Here is an 18243-nt window from a genome sequence, read left to right as displayed (position 1 = left end):
AGTCTGCATCTGGGGCAGCACGAGGCATATTTGGTACCGAAATCCTGGCCCAAGAGCTGTATCCAAGCATCGGGATCGGTCTCGTGCATACATTTGCTGTGTCATGCACAAGCAATGTATATGGTTTTACGTTTTTTTAATAATTGTTTACTAGCTGCCATCTGATGGAGGATTTTCCTATAGAGTTCCGGTACAGAGTCTGTTCACGAACAGTTGCTCCCAGCGCCAGACATTCTGCCACCAACTTTGAGTATCTTTCGGCGGCTCTGCTGCCTGCGATCGATAAGCCACATCGACTTGTTCTATATCTAACGATTATCTGTATAATTACTGAAAAAGAAATACCACTAAATTATTGCCCAGTATTGCCTCTTGAGTTTCGTTTGCTATCTTTACAACCTCCCATTGAGACTCTGGGTAAAAACCAGCCACTGACTGTCGGAATCCAATTAGTCGCTGACTTTAGGCCAAACATCGAACATGAGCAACACCTTCACTTGGCTGTGGGCACTGGCACTGCTACACGTGGCGCTGGGTGCTGCTATAGTTGAGACAGACAGTCGTATACGCTATGACAACTATGCGGTGTACAAAGTCAAATACGAGAGTCTGGCACAAAGGAACTTGCTACAGCAACTGGCAGAGGATCGCGAGAACGTAAGGCTCTGGCATGAGGCCAAGGATGAGCTGCAACTGCTGATCAGTCCCCAGAGCTTGTCGGAGTTTCAAGCGGAAGTGCTGAGGGTCAATGCCAGCGCAGAGATTTTTATAGCCAATGTGCAGGAGTAAGTAAAACCTTAATCAATGTGGAATTTTTATAACACTCCGCTAACTTTTCCTTAGTCTAATCGACACTGAAACGACTGAAAACTCACGAGCCTCGAGCGATGAATTTGGCTGGAAGCGGTACAATTCCTTGGCCGAAATTGAGGCCTGGCTGGACGACGTTCTCGCACGTTACCCTGTCATAACCGAGGGCTTTGTCGTGGGTCAATCCTACGAGGGCAGGACCATAAGGGGCATCAAAATCTCCTACAAATCGGGCAATCCGGGCGTTTTTATAGAGTCGAATATACACGCCAGGGAGTGGATTACCTCGGCCACTGCCACTTGGTTGATTAATCAATTTCTGACCTCCGATGATCCGCTGGTGCGCACTCTAGCCGAGAGCCATGACTGGTACATTGTGCCGGTGCTGAATGTGGATGGTTTTGTCTACACACACGAGAAGGTAGGAGCAGCAAATCCCTTCCAGAACTTCCTTAACTTGAATTTTTGTTACTTCCCCCAGGATCGCATGTGGCGCAAGACGCGTCAACCTTCGGCCACTTCCAGCTGCATTGGCGCTGATCCCAATCGCAATTACGACTCCCATTGGATGGAGAACAATGGCGCCTCCTCGAATCCCTGTGCGGAGAACTATGGCGGCCCGCATCCCTTGTCCGAGCCAGAGATCAAAGCCATGTCCGAGTTTGTAGCTGGCATCAAGGACAAAGTGAATGTCATGCTGGCCTTTCACTCCTACAGTCAGCTGCTGCTGTCGCCCTATGGCCATACCGAGGAGGAACTGCCGCCGAATTTCGATGATTTGATGGAGGTGGCCAAGGCCTATGCGGATGCCGTGGAGGCGTTGCCCTATGGCACGGAGTACAGATATGGCACAGCGGCGGGTGTATTGTGTGAGTAAAGAGGGGGCAGGAACGTCCTTGGAGGAGTGTCTTTAATGGTTGAGTTTTCCCTTTTAGATACCGCTTCGGGTGCCACCAATGATTGGGCCTACAACGAGCAAGACATTCAAATCTCCTACACCATTGAGTTCCGGGACACAGGACATTATGGCTTCATTCTGCCCCCGGTGCACATTGTGCCCAATGCCGAGGAGGCGCTCTTTGGCATTGCCGCGCTGTTGGACAAGTGCAAAGATTTGGGTTATCTGGCAATCAAATATTGATGTGTAATCCAGTAATAAAAGCATTAAGTTGCGATTACGACTGGGTTTATGATTTGGGTTGGGTTTTGGGGTTTTCTTTGGGTCTGTTTGCTTGCTGGCAAAGTCATTCAATGTTCGCCATGCGTCTGCTCTGGTTGTGTGTTGGCGCCTTGGCGCTGCTGTTGGTCTTGGCTAGCGCGGCTACGCTCAAGGACAGTCCTAAAGAGCGTTACGATGGCTATGGAGTGTACAGATTGAGTGTTAAGAACAAGCTGCAGCAGGCTGTCATAGAGCAGTTGTCGCAGCTGTCCAGCAAGGTAGGAGCGGATTTTTTCTTAGGCATTTGAAATCCTAACTGAGTGGAGACTTTTACCCTGCCTTTTGCAGTACAATATCTGGAAGGATTACGATGAACAATCTCAGGAAGTGCACATTATGGTTGCTCCTGCAGAACTTCAACACTTTCAGTCACTTTTGAGTCTTCACGCCATCAGCAGCGAGCAAATAATTGAGAATGTTCAAGAGTAAGTGGCACAAACCGATCCAGCGATAAGCATCTGCAATCAGCCATTAACTATGAGTGTGCCCATAAATATTTCCCCCTGTTAGCCTTATCGATGCCGAGCAAGTCACGCCCGCTGCCGACAGCGCACCTTTTGGCTGGACTAAGTACTACGAACTGGCGGAAATTGAAGCCTGGCTGGACAGCGTGCTGGCTGCCTATCCCACAGTCACTGAGGAGTTCATCGTGGGTCAGTCCTACGAGGGACGCACCATTCGTGGCATAAAGATCTCCCACAAGGCGGGCAACCCTGGCATCTTTATCGAGTCGAATATACACGCCAGGGAATGGATTACCTCAGCGAGTGCCACGTGGTTCATCAATGAACTCTTGACCTCCCAGGAGCCGGCAGTGAGGAATCTAGCAGACAGCTACGACTGGCACATTGTGCCCGTTTTCAATGTGGATGGTTTTGAGTACTCACACGCGAAGGTACAGTCAACTCGGAGTACTTTCTGGCACTTTACAACACTTTTCTTTCCTTGCAGAATCGCATGTGGCGCAAGACACGCCAGCCACATGCCACAAACGAATGCATTGGCGTAGATGCCAATCGCAACTTTGACTCTCATTGGCTGGAGAACAATGGCGCCTCATCGAATCCTTGCAGCGAGACCTTTGCGGGGGATGTGCCCGGCTCGGAGCCAGAGGCCAAGGCTTTGACGGAGTATCTCAAGACGATTGAGAATGAATTCAGTGTGTACATATCCTTCCACTCCTACGGACAGTATTTGCTGTCACCTTATGGCCACACGAAGGAGGAGTTTCCGGATAACTACGATGATCTGCTGGAGATTGGCGAGGCCTTTGCCACAGCCGTAGAGTCGCTGCCCTATGGCACTGCCTATCGTTATGGCTCCACAGCGGATGTGCTTTGTAGGTTTAAGATCTAAAATTAACCCACAAAAATGTCTTAATGAATGCCTCTTCCCCTTGCAGATGTAGCCACAGGCACCTCCGTGGACTGGGTCTTCAATGAGCTCAACAAAAAGGTTGCCTTCACCATCGAGTACCGCGATCAAGGACGCTATGGCTTCATCCTGCCCCCCGTGCAGATTTTGCCCAATTGCCAGGAGCTCATGGCCGGCATGTTGGCGCTGATTGACAAGACCCAGGAGCTGGGTTACTTGTAGTCGAAAGAACTTTATTTTTGCTCATTAAAGTACCTCACGTAGGAAGCCAACAGATCGTCCATTTTGTAGCCTTGTGTGGTGCAGCACAGCAGCTTTGAGGCGCCAATCATGTTGCCAAAACGTATGTGAAAGTGATTCTTGCCCGAGCTCCACATGCCCAGCTGGGAGTACTCAAAGCTGCGTAGCAGTTGCTTGGTTTGGGCATCCAGCAAATGGAAGCCCGCGGCATTGATGGCAACCAGCAGGCACTCGGGCAGGCTGTCATCATTCTGCTGCTTGACCACAAAGAAAGTGGAGCCGAAGCAGGGCTGCTCGGCGAGCGATTGCAGAAAGAGGAACTTCGCTTGGTCCTCGGTCAGCTGCTGCTCGTGGTGCAGTCGCGGCAGAATCCGCTGTCTCCAGTCCGAGAGCGGCAGCAGCGGAATCAAATCCTCCGGCACCAGTCTGGGCAGCACCTCCGCCAGTCGCTGCAAACTAACCTCCTGATCCGCACTGTACACGAGTCCCGCTAGGTGTGAGGCCTGCTCGCAGTCTATGGGATAATAGCCCTTGAGATATTTGTGCAGCTCCTGTGGATAGCTGAAGATAAGGTCCCCCTGGAGGTCCTCCCCTGGCTGATTGTTCAGCCAGAGTTTGCGCATAAAGTGGAGCTGATAGTGGCCATCGCAGCTGGATCTTATGGTCTTCTGTTGCCGCAACCAGTAGAGGAGTTGACTGATGAAATCGAACACAAAATCATCCTCGGGCATGGCGTACACTTTGTCGCCCATCTTGAGGAAAATGCTGTAGCCCAAGGGAGACTTCAGCTGGAGTCGCTGGGAAATTTCCGCTATGAGCTCCGCGCCGCGCGTGTGCGACTCAATCTCAAAGGCCTCCACGGTGTCATCGGGGAAGTAAATCTTGTGATAAATGTGCATGCAACGCTGCTGTATGCCCTCCACTTCAATCAAATGTGGCGCCTGCTTGCGCTGCCCCTGCTGCACGGAGCGTTTCAACCGCTTGAGGCAGGCATCGGCCAAGGAGTCCGCGCGCATGCGCAGGAGGATGAGCAGCTCCCTCATGATCAAGACACTGGGAGCCATCAGCCCCGTGGCCAGATAGAGCAAATCCCAGCCACGTTTTTCACCCTCTGCAGAGGGATTATCGCTGAGCTGCTTCATCAGCTGGCAGTAGAGTTCATCGCAGAGCAAAGGATGCAGCAGCGCAGGCTGGAAGATCAAGTCCGTGTTGACGGGCAAATTGCTGCGGGCAATGTCGCCCATGTACTGAAGGAACACAAAGAAGTTTGAGTAAGGGAAAATTAGTTAGAGGAGCTCGTACTACCTTTAGTATGTGATGATAGATGACCAAAGCTTGTTGGAACAGCTGCGGCTTGTTGGACAGAGCCTTGAGCAGCGGCGCCTTGAGTGGCTCCGCTGAATGCTGCGAGAGTGGCGTCGTTTCAGTGCTGTAAAACAGTGAAAAAATATGCATAAATTTCAACACTTTATCCTCCACTCCAAACTCACTCTAAGCGGTCCCTAAACTGCATCTCAGCCAGCTGAGAAATGTTGTGCTGTCGGCGCCTTAAAATTGTTTTTCGTGGAATGACCTTCGGTGGCTCCTCCTCAAACCTGCCCTCGCGATAGATCTCCTGCAGCTTGTCGCTGGGTTTGGTGAGTGTCGCCAAGACACGCACATTGCCAGCAGCAAATTGACCCCATTGGCCTTTGACACAGCCGCGATAGCATTGCTGTGCGCTGCCGGATAAGAGATGAGCGCCCGTGACTCCCGCATCGAACTGTACGAGATCGCCTGGGGAGAGCTTGAGGAAATCTTCATCCTCCAGCTGCTGGGAGTCATCCAAGGCCACACCGTAGCTCGAACGCTGTCGCAGATTATCCAGCATGTAATTGATGAGTTCGCTGGCATCCTCGGAGGCGCTGCACTGCAGCACAAAGTTCACTTGCTGCACGGTGCGCAGGTGCAGCTCCTCATTGGGCTCGGCCTGGACCTTCAGCAGCTCCGCAAAGCTGCAGGAGGCCAGCACCTGTTCGGTTTCATCGATGAGGAACAGACCCGTGGCATTGATGGCCAGCATCAGCTCATCGCTCTGCAGCTTGGGTCCCTCCTTGCGGTGCACCTCGAACAGTCGCGAGTGCCGCATGGGCCAGGACAAGTGAGCGAAGAGACAAATGTCCTCCTTGGCGCGCTGTTGATTGGCTGCCAGTTGCTCTGGCTGCTGCTGCTCCTGCCGCACGTACGAACTCCGCTCATAAGTGGCTGCAATGAGGCGACTCCAATTGTCCACCGCGCGCTCCCCGGGAGCCAGCAAATCACTCGGCACAAAGGCTGTGATCTCTGAGGTCTGCAGGCGGCCAATGGCGCCGGGACCGTGCTCGATGAAGCAAGCCAAAGCGCAAACCATGGCAATGTCCTTCTCGGAGCGACAGCGATATTCCCCACATCTCAAGCCATTCAGGATTTGTTTGTAGATCAGCTGCGTGGCCTTGGGATCCACTGCTGGATCATGCCACGTGGCAAACATTTCCTTGCGCAGATAGAGCTTCCATGGAGCATCCAGCTGCCGCTGTTCACACAACGAAATGGCATCCAGGACATGCTCCTGCCCAGCGCCCAGTGGCAGGAGTCTCCCATGCAGCGACATCAGCAAGCCAAAGCCAAAGGTGTCGCTGAGTCCCAGGCCCTGGCACAGCTGCTGCACTGCCTCTCGGGCCGTGCTGGCGGCATCCACCTGCAGTCTGCGCGTCTGTCCATCCATCAGGTGTATGTCCAGCTTCAGCGGCTGTCGTGAGCGGATGGCCTGCAGCTCCAGCAGCGATGGAGGCTGACTGCGTGGACCATTCACGAGGGTTCGCTCCAGACGCTGCAGCGAAGGAGCAGCCTGCAGCTGCGCAGTGCCCTGCTTCATGAAGCTGCGCAGATGCGGCTCAAAGTCCGTGCTGGGTGGAAAGCAGCTCAGGCAGAGGCTGAGCAGCAGCCAGCCGCGAGCGTAGGAAGTGCGACTGGGATTGAGGTAAAGCTGCTTGCAGATTTGTGCGAGGATTTCGTCTCTGAAAGGAGATTGGAGCGTTACATTGGGTTACCTTTGCCACTGGCTTTGTCTTACCTCAAATTATCCTTGAGTATGCCATGTCCTACAATAAACTGCAGCTTATCGAGATGACTGCTGGGAGCATTGAGCCACTGCTGATAGAACAGCTCCGCCTCACGCTGGCTGCTGCCTTGCAGCTTCGAGGGCCGCTTCAGCGTTTGCCGCACAAAGAGTCGCGGCTTGGAGGCGCCAAAGTTGCTCAAGAGTCGCGTCAAGTCACACATGATGCTGGCTTCCTCTGAGAGGGGCAGCGGCGAGGAAGGATCCAACTCTGGCAGATCGCCCATGAAGCGTAGAATTGTTATCCAAATGGCCTGAAAAAAGGGACGAAATTTGTTAAAATTAAACTCGAATTTTGTGCGGAAAATGTTTACCTTTGCTGCCATTTCATCCAGCGGCAGTTCATGCTTCAGCAGCGATTGCTTCAGCGGTTTGCGCTCATGCTGCGCTGTGGCGCCACCGCCAAAGTATGTGGCAGCATATTTCAAATAACTGAAATCCGAGGTGTCTATGTGCCTGGACAGCGGCTTGGGCAGGCGAATGGTGTCCCCAGAGGCTAGGGCCTGGAGGCGCCTGCGTGCAGCCTGAAAAATAAAGAAATATTTTAGTGTTTTTCTAGCGTAAACTTTGGGCGACTCTTTTAAGTTTTTGCTGCTCCCTCAAGTGCTTTCTCTTATACTCTTTGGACACTCAATTCAGTGGTATTAATTATTTCGACAGCTGTAATCTGAGTGCCACTTATCGTGAGGTGCTTTGGGGCCGCAAGCTTTTTATTATAAATATACGAACGAGGTGGGGGCATGCTGCACCCGAAGATAAGCATTTGTTCTGCCTGCCGATTATTTACGATCGGCGGATTTTTTATTGAATTTATCACTTTCTGGTGAGGTATTTGTTTTAAACTTCTGCCGCCACTGCCACTGAGATAGCAAACTGTCGTCCGCCTGCCGTTTTTTGACCACGCTCCACTTCGATTTTTGTTTAGTTGCTGCCTAAAGACGAGACGACACGGTGTGGAGCTGACTAGCTGGGAAATTCCTCTGCGCATGGAACAAATGAACGAAAATCTGTCCAAATAAATTGTATATTTTTGTTGCTGCTGTGCTGGTGCTTTGTGTTTGTTTTATTTGCAATTTGGAAGTAGAAAGGTTGCCTGAGGGAGTTTTTTGAAAAATTGGAATTAATACAGAAATATTTTGAACTATTTTTTGAGGGTGTGAATTTGTGGTGTGCCAAGGAAAAGTGCAGCAAGATTTATTGGAGTATTGGAAATATGGAAAACTTTCGAGAAACAGCTTATGAAAGGAGGTATTCACAGAGAAAACTTTAGCTAGAAAATTAACTGAAGAAGTTGCTGTGACAACTTCTAATGAATGAGAAAATGTTTTCGTAAGGGATTCATAGAATTATTTCCAGAGAAAATGCTAACTAAATTCAGTCTATAAATGTTCAAAATCTCTATAGCAATTGAGAAAATTTTTCACTGGAATCTTCCGTGAAATAACCGCAGAGTTTTCTCTTATATTTATTTTGAGCTGAAGAGCTAAGAGTTTCTAGGCATGAGCAGAGACTTCTTTATTTTCAGAGAAATGTTATTATTATTATTTTAATCTAAAGAGCTCTTCGAATTTCCTCAAGTAACTTTCCATGAATGAGCAGAGTGTACTTTAGATTATTCTATAAAAAGTGCCCAACGTAAAGCTCAAAGTATTTTCATTCAAAAATTCCATTGTTTTTGCTCAATAAAATAGTGCCATAAATAATAGAGGAACCAACTATTTATAAGCTACGAACTTGGGGCTGTAAATAACCTTGCTGCTAATCTCTACCTTAATGAGTTCACTTTTATGGTGTAAAATAAAATAAATGAAATAATTTCCGCCGCAGCAGGAGCCTTCTCGATCGTATCTGCCGTAGAGGAATATTTTAAGAACTCCAAAAGTTCTAATCTTTAAAGTATGCGCCGAATAACAATTGTTATAAAGTACAAATAAAAATATAAACTGCGTGTCGTATCTGTGAAGAGTTAATCTATGCCTAAGCTGCAGGCAAATGAAATAAATAAATGCCCAAAGTTAGTCATGGGTGCTCAAGGTATTAACTTTAAAGTAATTTCAGCTGACAATGCAGAAATATATTACAATAATTTAATGGTGAAATGTGGGGGGGACACTCACTGGCATTGACAAAAATATACAAAAAGCCAAACAAGATCTTGGGTTCCAATGGGAAAGCAAAAAAATCCACAACCAGACGAGAAAACGAAACATTTATCTCTAGATTCCTTAGATATCACCAGCAAAATGGGTTTTATTTACAGAGTACAATAAATAATTATGGTTATGCATAAATACTATATAAAACATTTATCGTTAGAGGGGAAAACTGTAACAAAAAGCGATCATACATAAAGATATACATAGATGTATGTATTATATGGTATATACAAGCTGACGTGTAATTGATTTGTACATAAAGAAAAATAGAACGAAATGGAAGCCAAACCCCCCAATGGAGAGGCGTAAGGATGGAAGAGGAACCCAAGCACTGTTGGGACTTCTCTTCCACCCTCAAGCATTAATATCATCTACAGCTAATGTCTAGTTTGTTCTTGGCCCTCTCTGTGCTCTCTCTCCCGACCAAGCTTCCCTACTAGAGACGCGTCTGGTTGACAATCTTCCGTGGCGCCGCCTCATAGTAGTTGACGGGTCGGGACAGCAGCTTTGTGGGCACATCTCTGCGCAGGCGCAGCTCACGCTCGAACATCAGAGACTTTTCCTTGACATTCGGCCCCAGGGGACCACTCACATCGGGCTCATCGTTGAGGAAGCCAAAGACATCGTCCACCATCTGCTTGGAGGACTCCACATCGTTGTAGCCCTGCGGGCTCTCCAGTATGGGCACAATGCCATTCGTTTTGGCTGTAGTCTGACTGGCGAGACGCGTGGGCAGAGGGGCAGCGACAGTCAGCGTGGTGGGTGGTGGGGGTAGGGACATGCGTGCCTGCAGCGTGGGCGCCTTGGGTGCCTCCTGCTTGAGGGACTTTGTGCGCTTGGGCTGTTGCAGAGCGGCCATGGCCAGGGCATTGCGTGCGGCAGTCTCCGCCTTGAGACGTTGCTCCTGTTCTTCCTTGAGACGCTGCTGCTCCTTGGCTTGCAGCTGCTCCTCCTCGGCCTTGAGACGCTGCGCTTCCTGTACTTGCAGCTGCTTCTGCGCCTGTTGCTTGACGCGCTGCAGCTCTTGCTCCTCCTTCAGGCGCACCAGCTTCTGCTGCTCCTCCTTCTTCTGCTCCCTTCGTGCCGCCAGTTTCCCCTGGAACTCCTTGCGTGCGAGATAGCCACGTGACAGGGCCTGCAGCTTGATGGTGCGGCATCTTACCATCGTGAATTTTGTGGTCAGTTGCTGGGCAGCAATGCAGGCGCCCAACCGATGGAAGCCCTGCCGCATGATCTGGTACTTACGACGCTGAAGGCGACCCCGCCAGTGCCGCTGCACGGTGACGATGGCCTGGCGATATCGCTGCATATAACGCCGGAAGAGCACGCGCCTAATGCCACGCTGTATGGTCACAATTGACTTGAGCATCAGCTGCGAGCGTTGCTGCTCCAAACTGGCATCATCCTCATCCCGCAGGAAGATCTTCGTCTTGCCGAACTGCCGATCCGAGTCGGCGGGCAGCGTGGCCAAACAGATTTGCTGAGCCAACTGCCGGCAGTCGCACTTCTCCAGAGGGCCCGTGGGCGGCACCAGCAAGCGATAGCGCTCGACGAAGGCGCGGTAGGCGGTGCGAATGGGATAGCCTGCGCGTCGAATGCGCGCTGTCTCCATCATGCCCGAGTAGCGCAGCTGACGCACACAAAGCTCCTTGTCGAAGTTCTGCAAGAGCGAGAGAGTCAAGTCAGCATTTAGAGGCGTTTGGATTGCATTTCTCCACTCACCTTTGGTTCCTTATACTCATTCGGCTTAATGCATCTAATAAAGTAGGGATGCGCCTGTGACAGTGTTCTCATCAGCATGTCAAGCGAGTTCCTAAACTTCACACACAACGTGGGCTGTTTCTTGGCCGTGTCCATGGGCATTTCTTGGGGGAAAATGTCCACCAAATACTTGTTGGCCGAACGCTGCACCAGCGACCGCAGATCACCGCTGAACGAGTCGCGATTCTTTTCGAGAAAGCCCAACGGATTGTACATGACGACACCTGCATAGTGACGAATGCCAAAGAGCGAGGTCTGTGTGGTCTTGCCTTTCACATAAATGGATCGATTGCCATGCTGCACATGGAGTTTCTCGAGCAGCGTGTTGTCCGTGCCCTTGGGGAACTTTGATTCCTCATCAATCAGGGACATGAGGTTCATGGGCTTCATGCCAATGAGGTCGAGTATTTGTTGATTGTCCTGGAATTCAATGTGCTGCCAGTTGATGTGCTCGTTTTGGTATTCATCTTGTTCCATCTGCAGAAAGGGAGAAGATTTTTGCATGAGTAAAGAATTTTAAGTGGGAGGTGGGCTAATGGCGCGTGCCACGACTGTCATATCTAGTTTACTTGTGCTGTCTCGCTTTGCCCTGCAGGCTTTACGCGCAAGCTGCTCTCTGAGAGTGCGCGTAAATTATGCTCAAAGCTAGCTGCGCTGCCTGCGCGAGCTTCGCCAACAACAAGCAGAACAGACGAACAGGAACAGACATGCACGTTAAGTCCCGTTTGCTCTTTTGCTTGACTTTTCTATGCGCTGAGAGGGAGGTTTTGCCAACGAACGCGAGTTGTTGTTGCTGTAGGTAAAGAGAGTGACAATTGCGACAGCAACTGCACTGAGAGAACAGAAGCAGAGAGAGTGTCTGTACATATTTGCGGACTGCGTAAGCAAGAGAGAAGGCGAGTATGGAGTGTACGTATTGAGTGAGTGAGGAGCTAAGCTTGCACAGTATCGTGGTAAAAGTAAAGTTGAAAAGAAATAAAGAAAATCCTACCTTGAAAATGTGTCCCACAAAGAACTGCTGTAGATTCTCATTGGCATAGTTGATGCACAGCTGCTCGAAGCTGTTGTTGTCAAAGTTCTCAAACCCGAAGATATCCAACACGCCGATGCTGTTCATCGGTCGATCCGGCTGCTTGTTGATCGTCTCATTGATGCGCCGCACAATGCGCACGAAGATGCCATCGTACAGCGACTTGACAAAGGCATCGCGACCCTCCAGCGCCGACTCCTTGGACAGGCTGGTGGTCACATGCTCGCCATGGACGAATATTGTGCGCTGAGTCAGAGCCAAGTTCAAGGGGGCAACGGGTATGCCCAGCAGCTTGGCCACTCGCTTGAGGTTATCATCATCGTCCACCTCGGCCGCCTCCTGATTGGCCACTTCGGTGGCCTTGAAGCGCAGATTGCCCAGATGCAGGATGGCCGCCAACAGGCAGAGTATGCTCCACATCTCCTCCGGTTTGAACGAGAGCACCTTCATGGCCGCCCGAATGTCGGCAAAGTCTTTGGCATCGCCCCTGCCGGGCAGCGTGAAGCAGCCGCCCTGGGAGAGGTAATGGTACTGGCTGGGCGACTGCTCCTGCAGCATGAGACGCTGTCGCTCCGGTGGCGTGAGTCCCGCCAGCATGCAGTAGAAAATGTGATAATTCCGCTCCTCCTTGCTCTGGAATACGATGCGGGATTTCTCGAGAAGATACTGCTGGATGCGGGCTCCCTGTATGGCGCCCTCGGGCGTGAACCGAATCTCGATGTATTTGCCGAAGCGCGAGGAATTATCGTTCCTCACGGTCTTGGCATTGCCAAAGGCCTCCATTATAGGATTTGCCTCAATGATCTGCTGCTCGATCCAGCTGTGTTTGCCACTGATGGCGGCCAAGTACTGGAGGATCAACTTGGTGCTCTCCGTCTTGCCCGCACCCGACTCGCCGCTGATGACCACGCACTGGTTCTCCTTGTGCCGCTGCAGCCGCTGGAAGGCATTGTCACTGACGGCAAAAATATGGGGCGGCAGCTCACTCAGAGCTTTGTTTCTGTAGAGCTGAATCTCGCGATTCGTGTAGATGGGCAGGATCTGATACGGGTTGATGGCCACCAGCATGGAGCCAGTGTAGGTCTGAGAGAGAGAGTAAAGATTAGATACAGGATAAAGGATTTCTTTGGTTCTAGCACTCACATAAATCAACTGCTTGGCATAGCGATTCTCCAAGTTCCTCAGGATTGTGTACTCCTGCAGATCGCCCAGCGTAATCATATCCTCCACATCCTCCTGTGATGTTATGTGCATGGCCTTCAGCACATCTCCCGCTGGCACCCACAGCTGCTTTTTCCGATCATCGCAGACCAAAGTCTGAGTCTTCTCCGTGCGCACAATGCGGGCACCAAAGGGCACCGCAAACTCGCTGGTGGCATTCTGCGGCTTCACCCACACATATTCGCCCTGTCGATGGACAAATTGATTGGAAATTGTAGAGATGGCAATAGAGTGGGGGATGTCCCCAAGTTGAGTAGCCAAACAGGTGACTCTTTACATCATAAATGTAATTAATTGATAAGAAGTGATAAAGCATGTTACATCGATAGTTTATAAATCAGTGGGCAGTCCATAAAGACACTCAAAATGTTATCTGGACAGCAGAACGATATAATCTACAGCACATTGAACTTCTAGAAAGTTTCATGACTCAAAAAATCAAACAGAAATTAAATAATTGCTGTATTTGTACCCAAATTTCGTTAACCATTATTGAGCTCTTTTTCCTAGAAATTGCAACCTAATCTAAGCTGCAAAATCAAGTCATCAAATCAGCACACAGCCATAAGAAATTTACCCCCAAAATTGCCTAAAAAATCGAGTACTTATAAATTTTTATTTCATTTGCAGACGACACCCAACACAATATCGCAGCGAAGAAGGAAATTATTTTACGGCCGCTGTAAAGCTTTGAATATATCTATTCTTATATGCATATATCTCCCCATGGCCTGATTTAAATAAAAAAGAAAAGAACACACAAACGGTAGCCGACATTTGGGCAAATATGTGCCTAGGTCTTGCCGCCCGGGCACTATCTTATCAATGGAATGCCGATATACAAAGCAGCTCCTATCGGTATCTGAGCATCGGAATCGGGAACAGCGGAGAAAAGACAGCGCACGACAAGGCAACCCAAAACAGGTGATAATTGCCAAAAAAAAGAAGGACTGACATCCCCAATGACCTTGGCTATCGAACACCATCCCCAAGATTAGATTACGCTGCTGACAATGCTCCAAGACTTATTCCTGGCCATGAGCCAACACACCTGCTATAAAAAGTGGAAGACCTAATGGAAGACTAAATGTTTTGTTTTGCGGCAATCATAAATACTGATCCACACAATCAAAGAATTTCGCTAATCGAAGAATGTCTGTTCTGTCGTGTGGGTTTGTAGGGTGAGATCACCCAGCCCAAAGAGTGTGAGTCATAATGTGATCGAAACAGCCAATAAATATTCCATGAATTACTTGGCATTAGCACAGGAGCAGGGCTAAGTGTGGGCTGTGTGGAGGTTCCCAGAAGACAAACTGATAAATCGTTAACTAATGTTTTTCTACTTTTTTTTCTAATATTTATTCTGTAAGACAAGACATTGCCTTGTGGCGCTGAGCTTTATGGTTGGCAAAGCATTTTACAGCGCTCCTCGTACTTATCTGCTTTCCTGTGTGCTGGCTATATCTATAATCTATAATTGACTCTTTTTTTTGCTGTTTACGATAAGAAATTTGTTGCTTTGGCTGCGGCTTCAAGAGCTCTCACTCGCATGGAACCGGATTTGAATGAAAATGGCATTTTACTCGCTGAAACTATGGCAAAAGTCGTCGATGAACCCATGACTAGTCACAGGCTGCCATAGTGACGGACACAATCAACATTTGTGTGTGCTACCTGCTCATAAATACCTTATAAATTCCCGTAATCTAAGGTATTATTATGTACATTCCTGGCTTGTGCAGGTGGCACAACAATTAGCACACGTGTAGGCAAAGAGGCAAAAAGGCAAAAGGGAATGGAAATCGTTCGTCTGTGTTGATAAGTTTTAAAATTAAAATATGTGCCCCATGTGATAAAACGATACACTTATCAGAGTCATTTTCTGATAAGAGTATTTCGTGTGACTGGGAGACTGTGGAGACAGTCGGTTTATTTCGGTGCCACGACAACCAGGAAGTCTACAGGTCTACAGCTATTGACACTTACATGTTCCCTCACAAATTCGCACATCTTGCTGGGTATTTCACTCCACACTCTCCGCACTCTCCTCACTTCACACAGACACACGCGCCGACGACAACGTTGCTTAATTGGCCAATGTTTGCCTCCAACACAATTATTTCTTTTTTTGTGGGTCTGTTTTCACAGCCGTTTTCACTTTCTTACAGCGGCCGATCAAAGATTCTTTGATGTTTTTTTCTCTGCTTAAGTTCTGTTCCGTACGGCACGGAGTCTCGCACTGGTCTGAGCGCTCTTCCGTGGGGCCCTCGATAGTGTCTGACAGGGTGCTGTGTGTGCGCGCTCTTATCGCGCCTGATAACTGATAACGCGAATATTGAACGCTTTTTGGCAGCCCTTATCGCGGCTGCCAGCCCAACAACGATTCGGCCATATGGTGTTGGTCTCACCAAGTCGGAAAATTGTCTGCCTGTCTCTCTGCCTGCAATATGCATACGTCATGATTAACAGGTTGAAACTATATTCTGCGATGGTATGGGGGTAACTCCCGATGAGCTTATCTCTGCAAAGGTTCTGCATGGCACTGACCCTGCACATGAGTCATGTGATTGGTCATACATTTGTGTATCAGCAGTCTAACGTAAGTTTGGGGTACCATAGTGCAATGCCAGTGCGAAAATGTTGTGCCGGCTGTGCTGTTGTGACTAAGATGGGTGCGATGGAGAGTTAAAATGGGTGGCAGCAGGTGTGCAGGCTAACCATGAACAGATACTCCTTTTTGAAGAAGATACAACCAAGAACAGGTCGCAACAGCATCTCTTTCTAGTTCCTTCCCACTGTTCCATTCCTTTGTTTCAATTCCAAGTCGCACTTCTGCAGCTTTGCGCTTTGATTTGTTATTTATTGACACTCGACTGAATCGAAATCAATTGAATGCGTTCGTTTATCATTTCCACGAACTACCAACTACGCAGTTTTAACTTCAAATAGAATTAAGCATAAACAGGTGTCCACCAATCCATTCAGCTGTCACCCCCCTCGCACACATAAATTTCGATTTGGAATCTCGATTGCAAAGTCCAAACAGCTTTGATGATTCGTCATTCATTTTGTTTTGCTATCGGCAGATACCGACACATAGCCTGTCATCAATTAAAGTAATTTGTTGACCGTTTTAATAATAATTAAACTTGTTTGTTTACACAGCGAGCAGCAAAACAAAACTGATAAAGCATAGACAAAGGCAAAGGCAAACAACATTAAATCTGCCTCGAGTGCACACCAGAAGCCATAGAAACTTTAAGCCCCATTTAATGTCAGTTAAACTCTTAGTTGGGGGAGGGCCGGGCATCTGTCTCTCTTTTATCTTAGTTTAAACTTTGAAGCCATTTTGCTTTAGCTTTCCCCTTGACATTGCTGCCCGGCTCGCAACGTCATCATTGTCGGTAGATTATTTTGGCTTTAACAAATTGTTTTGGCGATAAGCTCACTCCTCGAGAGACGAGAATGGGAGCTGCTTCAAGTGGCTGCAATAAATTTCTGATACCTGCGGGACATGTCACGTGCTCGCTGAAACACATCGAGGGAATGTGGGGCCTGCATTCAACTTTCGTTGCGTCCTTGGCGGCAGGCGTTGAACTCCCGAGAAGCTGTTTCTTGAGGGGGTTTGCCTTTTGTATTAAAAGCGCAATTAGGATTATCCTGCGAGTGCGCTTAGCAGGAGCAACACGATGCACAGAGCCAGCTGCTGCGAGCTCAACTTTTGACCCAATTTCGGACGTCATAAATCCAGCAAGACAAAGCAGAGAGCGAAAAAAAAAAACCCAAAGGGCACAAGCAAAAGGAAAAAGCGTTTCTCTCTTTTCTTCGCCTGTCAAGCGTTCGTTCGTTCGCTTTCTCTCTCTGTTCTCTTCCTTTTCGCTTATTTTTTGTGTGTGCGCTGCATGCCGGCGGCGTATAAAAATTCAATTAAAGGACATGCCTACATAGAGTGAGTGCTGGAAATACGAATGTTGCGACATAAATTCAGTGCTGATAGCACTGGCATATGCGCAATGTCGTGCAATTTGTTTCCATGCTTCGAGGTCTGCACTCAGCCTCAGCCTCAGCAATCATCAGCGTCGAGGCGAACAATTTACAATGTTTGCCGTGTTCCAACCCGCAGATAGGAGAATTACATTGGAGTAGAAGCAGCAGCAGCAGCAGCAAAAGGTGGCACTGGTGGCGGCATTTGCTACCATTCGGTATTCGGTGCTGCAGCCGCTAAGTGACACTGATACTACCGATGACGATGTGCCCGTGCCCGTGCCCACACCCCCCGCTGGCATTGTTGACCTATATTCCGGGCATCAATGAAACGCGAGCAGAATTGCGGGGCGAAGGGAACGGAAGGCAGCGCATTTTCAATGCTATTGAGTAAGTTGAGTAAAAGCTCCAAGTAGCCGCTTCGGCTGGCTGGGGGAAAAAGCTACCTACTGCCTGCGCGCTCTCTTACTCAGAAAGCTTTGGGACGACTGGAAGTGAAAGCTGCTACTGCCTGCCTGCCTGCCCTGCCTTATCGCCGCTCTCCCTCACTGACTGACGCTTTCATTGATGTTAACTGTATGCCGAAAGGGGTAAAGTAAAGCGCTAGAAAGAAATGGATGGGAATTGAAAAGGAAACTGAAAGTCAGAGTTAGATGGAATTTAATGGAGTTATTTAAAGAAATAATTACAGTTTAATTATTATATTATTAAAGATGCACAGCAAATTGATCATTTTTCTGGAGATTTTTCCCGAAAGGGAAACATATTTGTAATACTAATACTACACTATAAATTATTGAAAACATTATTAGCCTCTAATGCTGATGGGGATCGTCAGGAATTTCCTTAAAAATACATTTTAATTCCAATATTTGACTACAAAAATGGAATCACTTGAAATAAATTATTTTTTGTATGTGCAACCAAAAAATAAAGTTTCTAAAAAAATATTGTTTGCATTTTAACATTTAATGGATAGGATAAATATCTGAATAAATTCTTCTACATTCATGCCAAAGCACTCCCAACGAAAACCGAAACAGCTGAGTATTGCCCCGCGAACAAGTACAAAAATCTCAAGCAGTTTCTTTGGCCGTTCAGATAAGACTCGAATCAACTGGAAATGGGCAAACAGCTGGAGGAGCATTCGAGAGAGAGCGCGCGAGCGGAACCGCTTGGCAATGGAACAGCATGGGGAAAAGGGTGTCAATGGAAATACAGTAATGGAACCCCATAGATACACGCTCTCTGTGTCGCTCTCTCTGAAGGAGCAGCAGCGGGCGGCACTACACTCTATGGGCAGGCGGCACGG

The 18243-nt window shown here is 48.6% G+C and overlaps 3 protein-coding genes across 3 annotated transcripts; 2 read left to right on the top strand and 1 right to left on the bottom strand.

The window, feature by feature from the left end:
• The first annotated feature begins 461 nt into the window (after positions 1 to 461).
• On the top strand, positions 462 to 1988 carry LOC117902053 (zinc carboxypeptidase). Its single transcript, XM_034813124.1, has 4 exons — positions 462 to 785; positions 844 to 1231; positions 1292 to 1679; positions 1746 to 1988. The coding sequence occupies exons 1-4, from the start codon at positions 481 to 483 to the stop codon at positions 1949 to 1951; spliced, it is 1287 nt and encodes a 428-aa protein (XP_034669015.1). The 5' UTR covers positions 462 to 480; the 3' UTR covers positions 1952 to 1988.
• Positions 1989 to 2064: 76 nt separating this feature from the next.
• Positions 2065 to 3680, top strand: LOC117902054 (zinc carboxypeptidase). Its single transcript, XM_034813125.1, has 5 exons — positions 2065 to 2247; positions 2318 to 2454; positions 2540 to 2924; positions 2981 to 3368; positions 3432 to 3680. The coding sequence occupies exons 1-5, from the start codon at positions 2071 to 2073 to the stop codon at positions 3623 to 3625; spliced, it is 1281 nt and encodes a 426-aa protein (XP_034669016.1). The 5' UTR covers positions 2065 to 2070; the 3' UTR covers positions 3626 to 3680.
• Positions 3631 to 15198, bottom strand: LOC117902049 (myosin-VIIa). The gene is made up of 10 exons (XM_034813115.1): positions 14934 to 15198; positions 12870 to 13133; positions 11688 to 12809; positions 10658 to 11173; positions 9528 to 10595; positions 7094 to 7303; positions 6735 to 7033; positions 5134 to 6678; positions 4949 to 5072; positions 3631 to 4890 (listed from the first exon to the last, which is right to left on the bottom strand). Exons 1-10 carry the CDS (start codon positions 14955 to 14957, stop codon positions 3637 to 3639), a joined length of 6426 nt encoding a protein of 2141 aa, XP_034669006.1. The 5' UTR covers positions 14958 to 15198; the 3' UTR covers positions 3631 to 3636.
• Positions 15199 to 18243: the final 3045 nt, after the last annotated feature.

The sequence above is a fragment of the Drosophila subobscura genome, chromosome U (assembly GCF_008121235.1).
Source record: "Drosophila subobscura isolate 14011-0131.10 chromosome U, UCBerk_Dsub_1.0, whole genome shotgun sequence".
Classification (NCBI taxonomy): Eukaryota; Metazoa; Arthropoda; class Insecta; order Diptera; family Drosophilidae; genus Drosophila; species Drosophila subobscura.
The sequence above is the reverse complement of the archived record's forward strand: the minus strand, read 5'-3'. Positions and strand labels throughout refer to the sequence as shown.

Excerpts from the sequence above, each read along its gene's own strand:
- LOC117902053 (XM_034813124.1), top strand. The coding sequence starts at position 481 with ATGAGCAACACCTTCACTTGGCTGTGGGCACTGGCACTGCTACACGTG. Across the intron at positions 786-843 it reads TTTATAGCCAATGTGCAGGA|TCTAATCGACACTGAAACGA; the intron begins GTAAGTAAAACC and ends ACTTTTCCTTAG. Across the intron at positions 1,680-1,745 it reads CACAGCGGCGGGTGTATTGT|ATACCGCTTCGGGTGCCACC; the intron begins GTGAGTAAAGAG and ends TTTCCCTTTTAG.
- LOC117902054 (XM_034813125.1), top strand. The coding sequence starts at position 2,071 with ATGCGTCTGCTCTGGTTGTGTGTTGGCGCCTTGGCGCTGCTGTTGGTC. Across the intron at positions 2,248-2,317 it reads TGTCGCAGCTGTCCAGCAAG|TACAATATCTGGAAGGATTA; the intron begins GTAGGAGCGGAT and ends TGCCTTTTGCAG. Across the intron at positions 2,455-2,539 it reads ATAATTGAGAATGTTCAAGA|CCTTATCGATGCCGAGCAAG; the intron begins GTAAGTGGCACA and ends TCCCCCTGTTAG.
- LOC117902049 (XM_034813115.1), bottom strand. The coding sequence starts at position 14,957 with ATGTGCGAATTTGTGAGGGAACAT. Across the intron at positions 10,596-10,657 it reads ATGAGTATAAGGAACCAAAG|AACTTCGACAAGGAGCTTTG; the intron begins GTGAGTGGAGAA and ends TCGCTCTTGCAG. Across the intron at positions 4,891-4,948 it reads TCTATCATCACATACTAAAG|TACATGGGCGACATTGCCCG; the intron begins GTAGTACGAGCT and ends GTGTTCCTTCAG.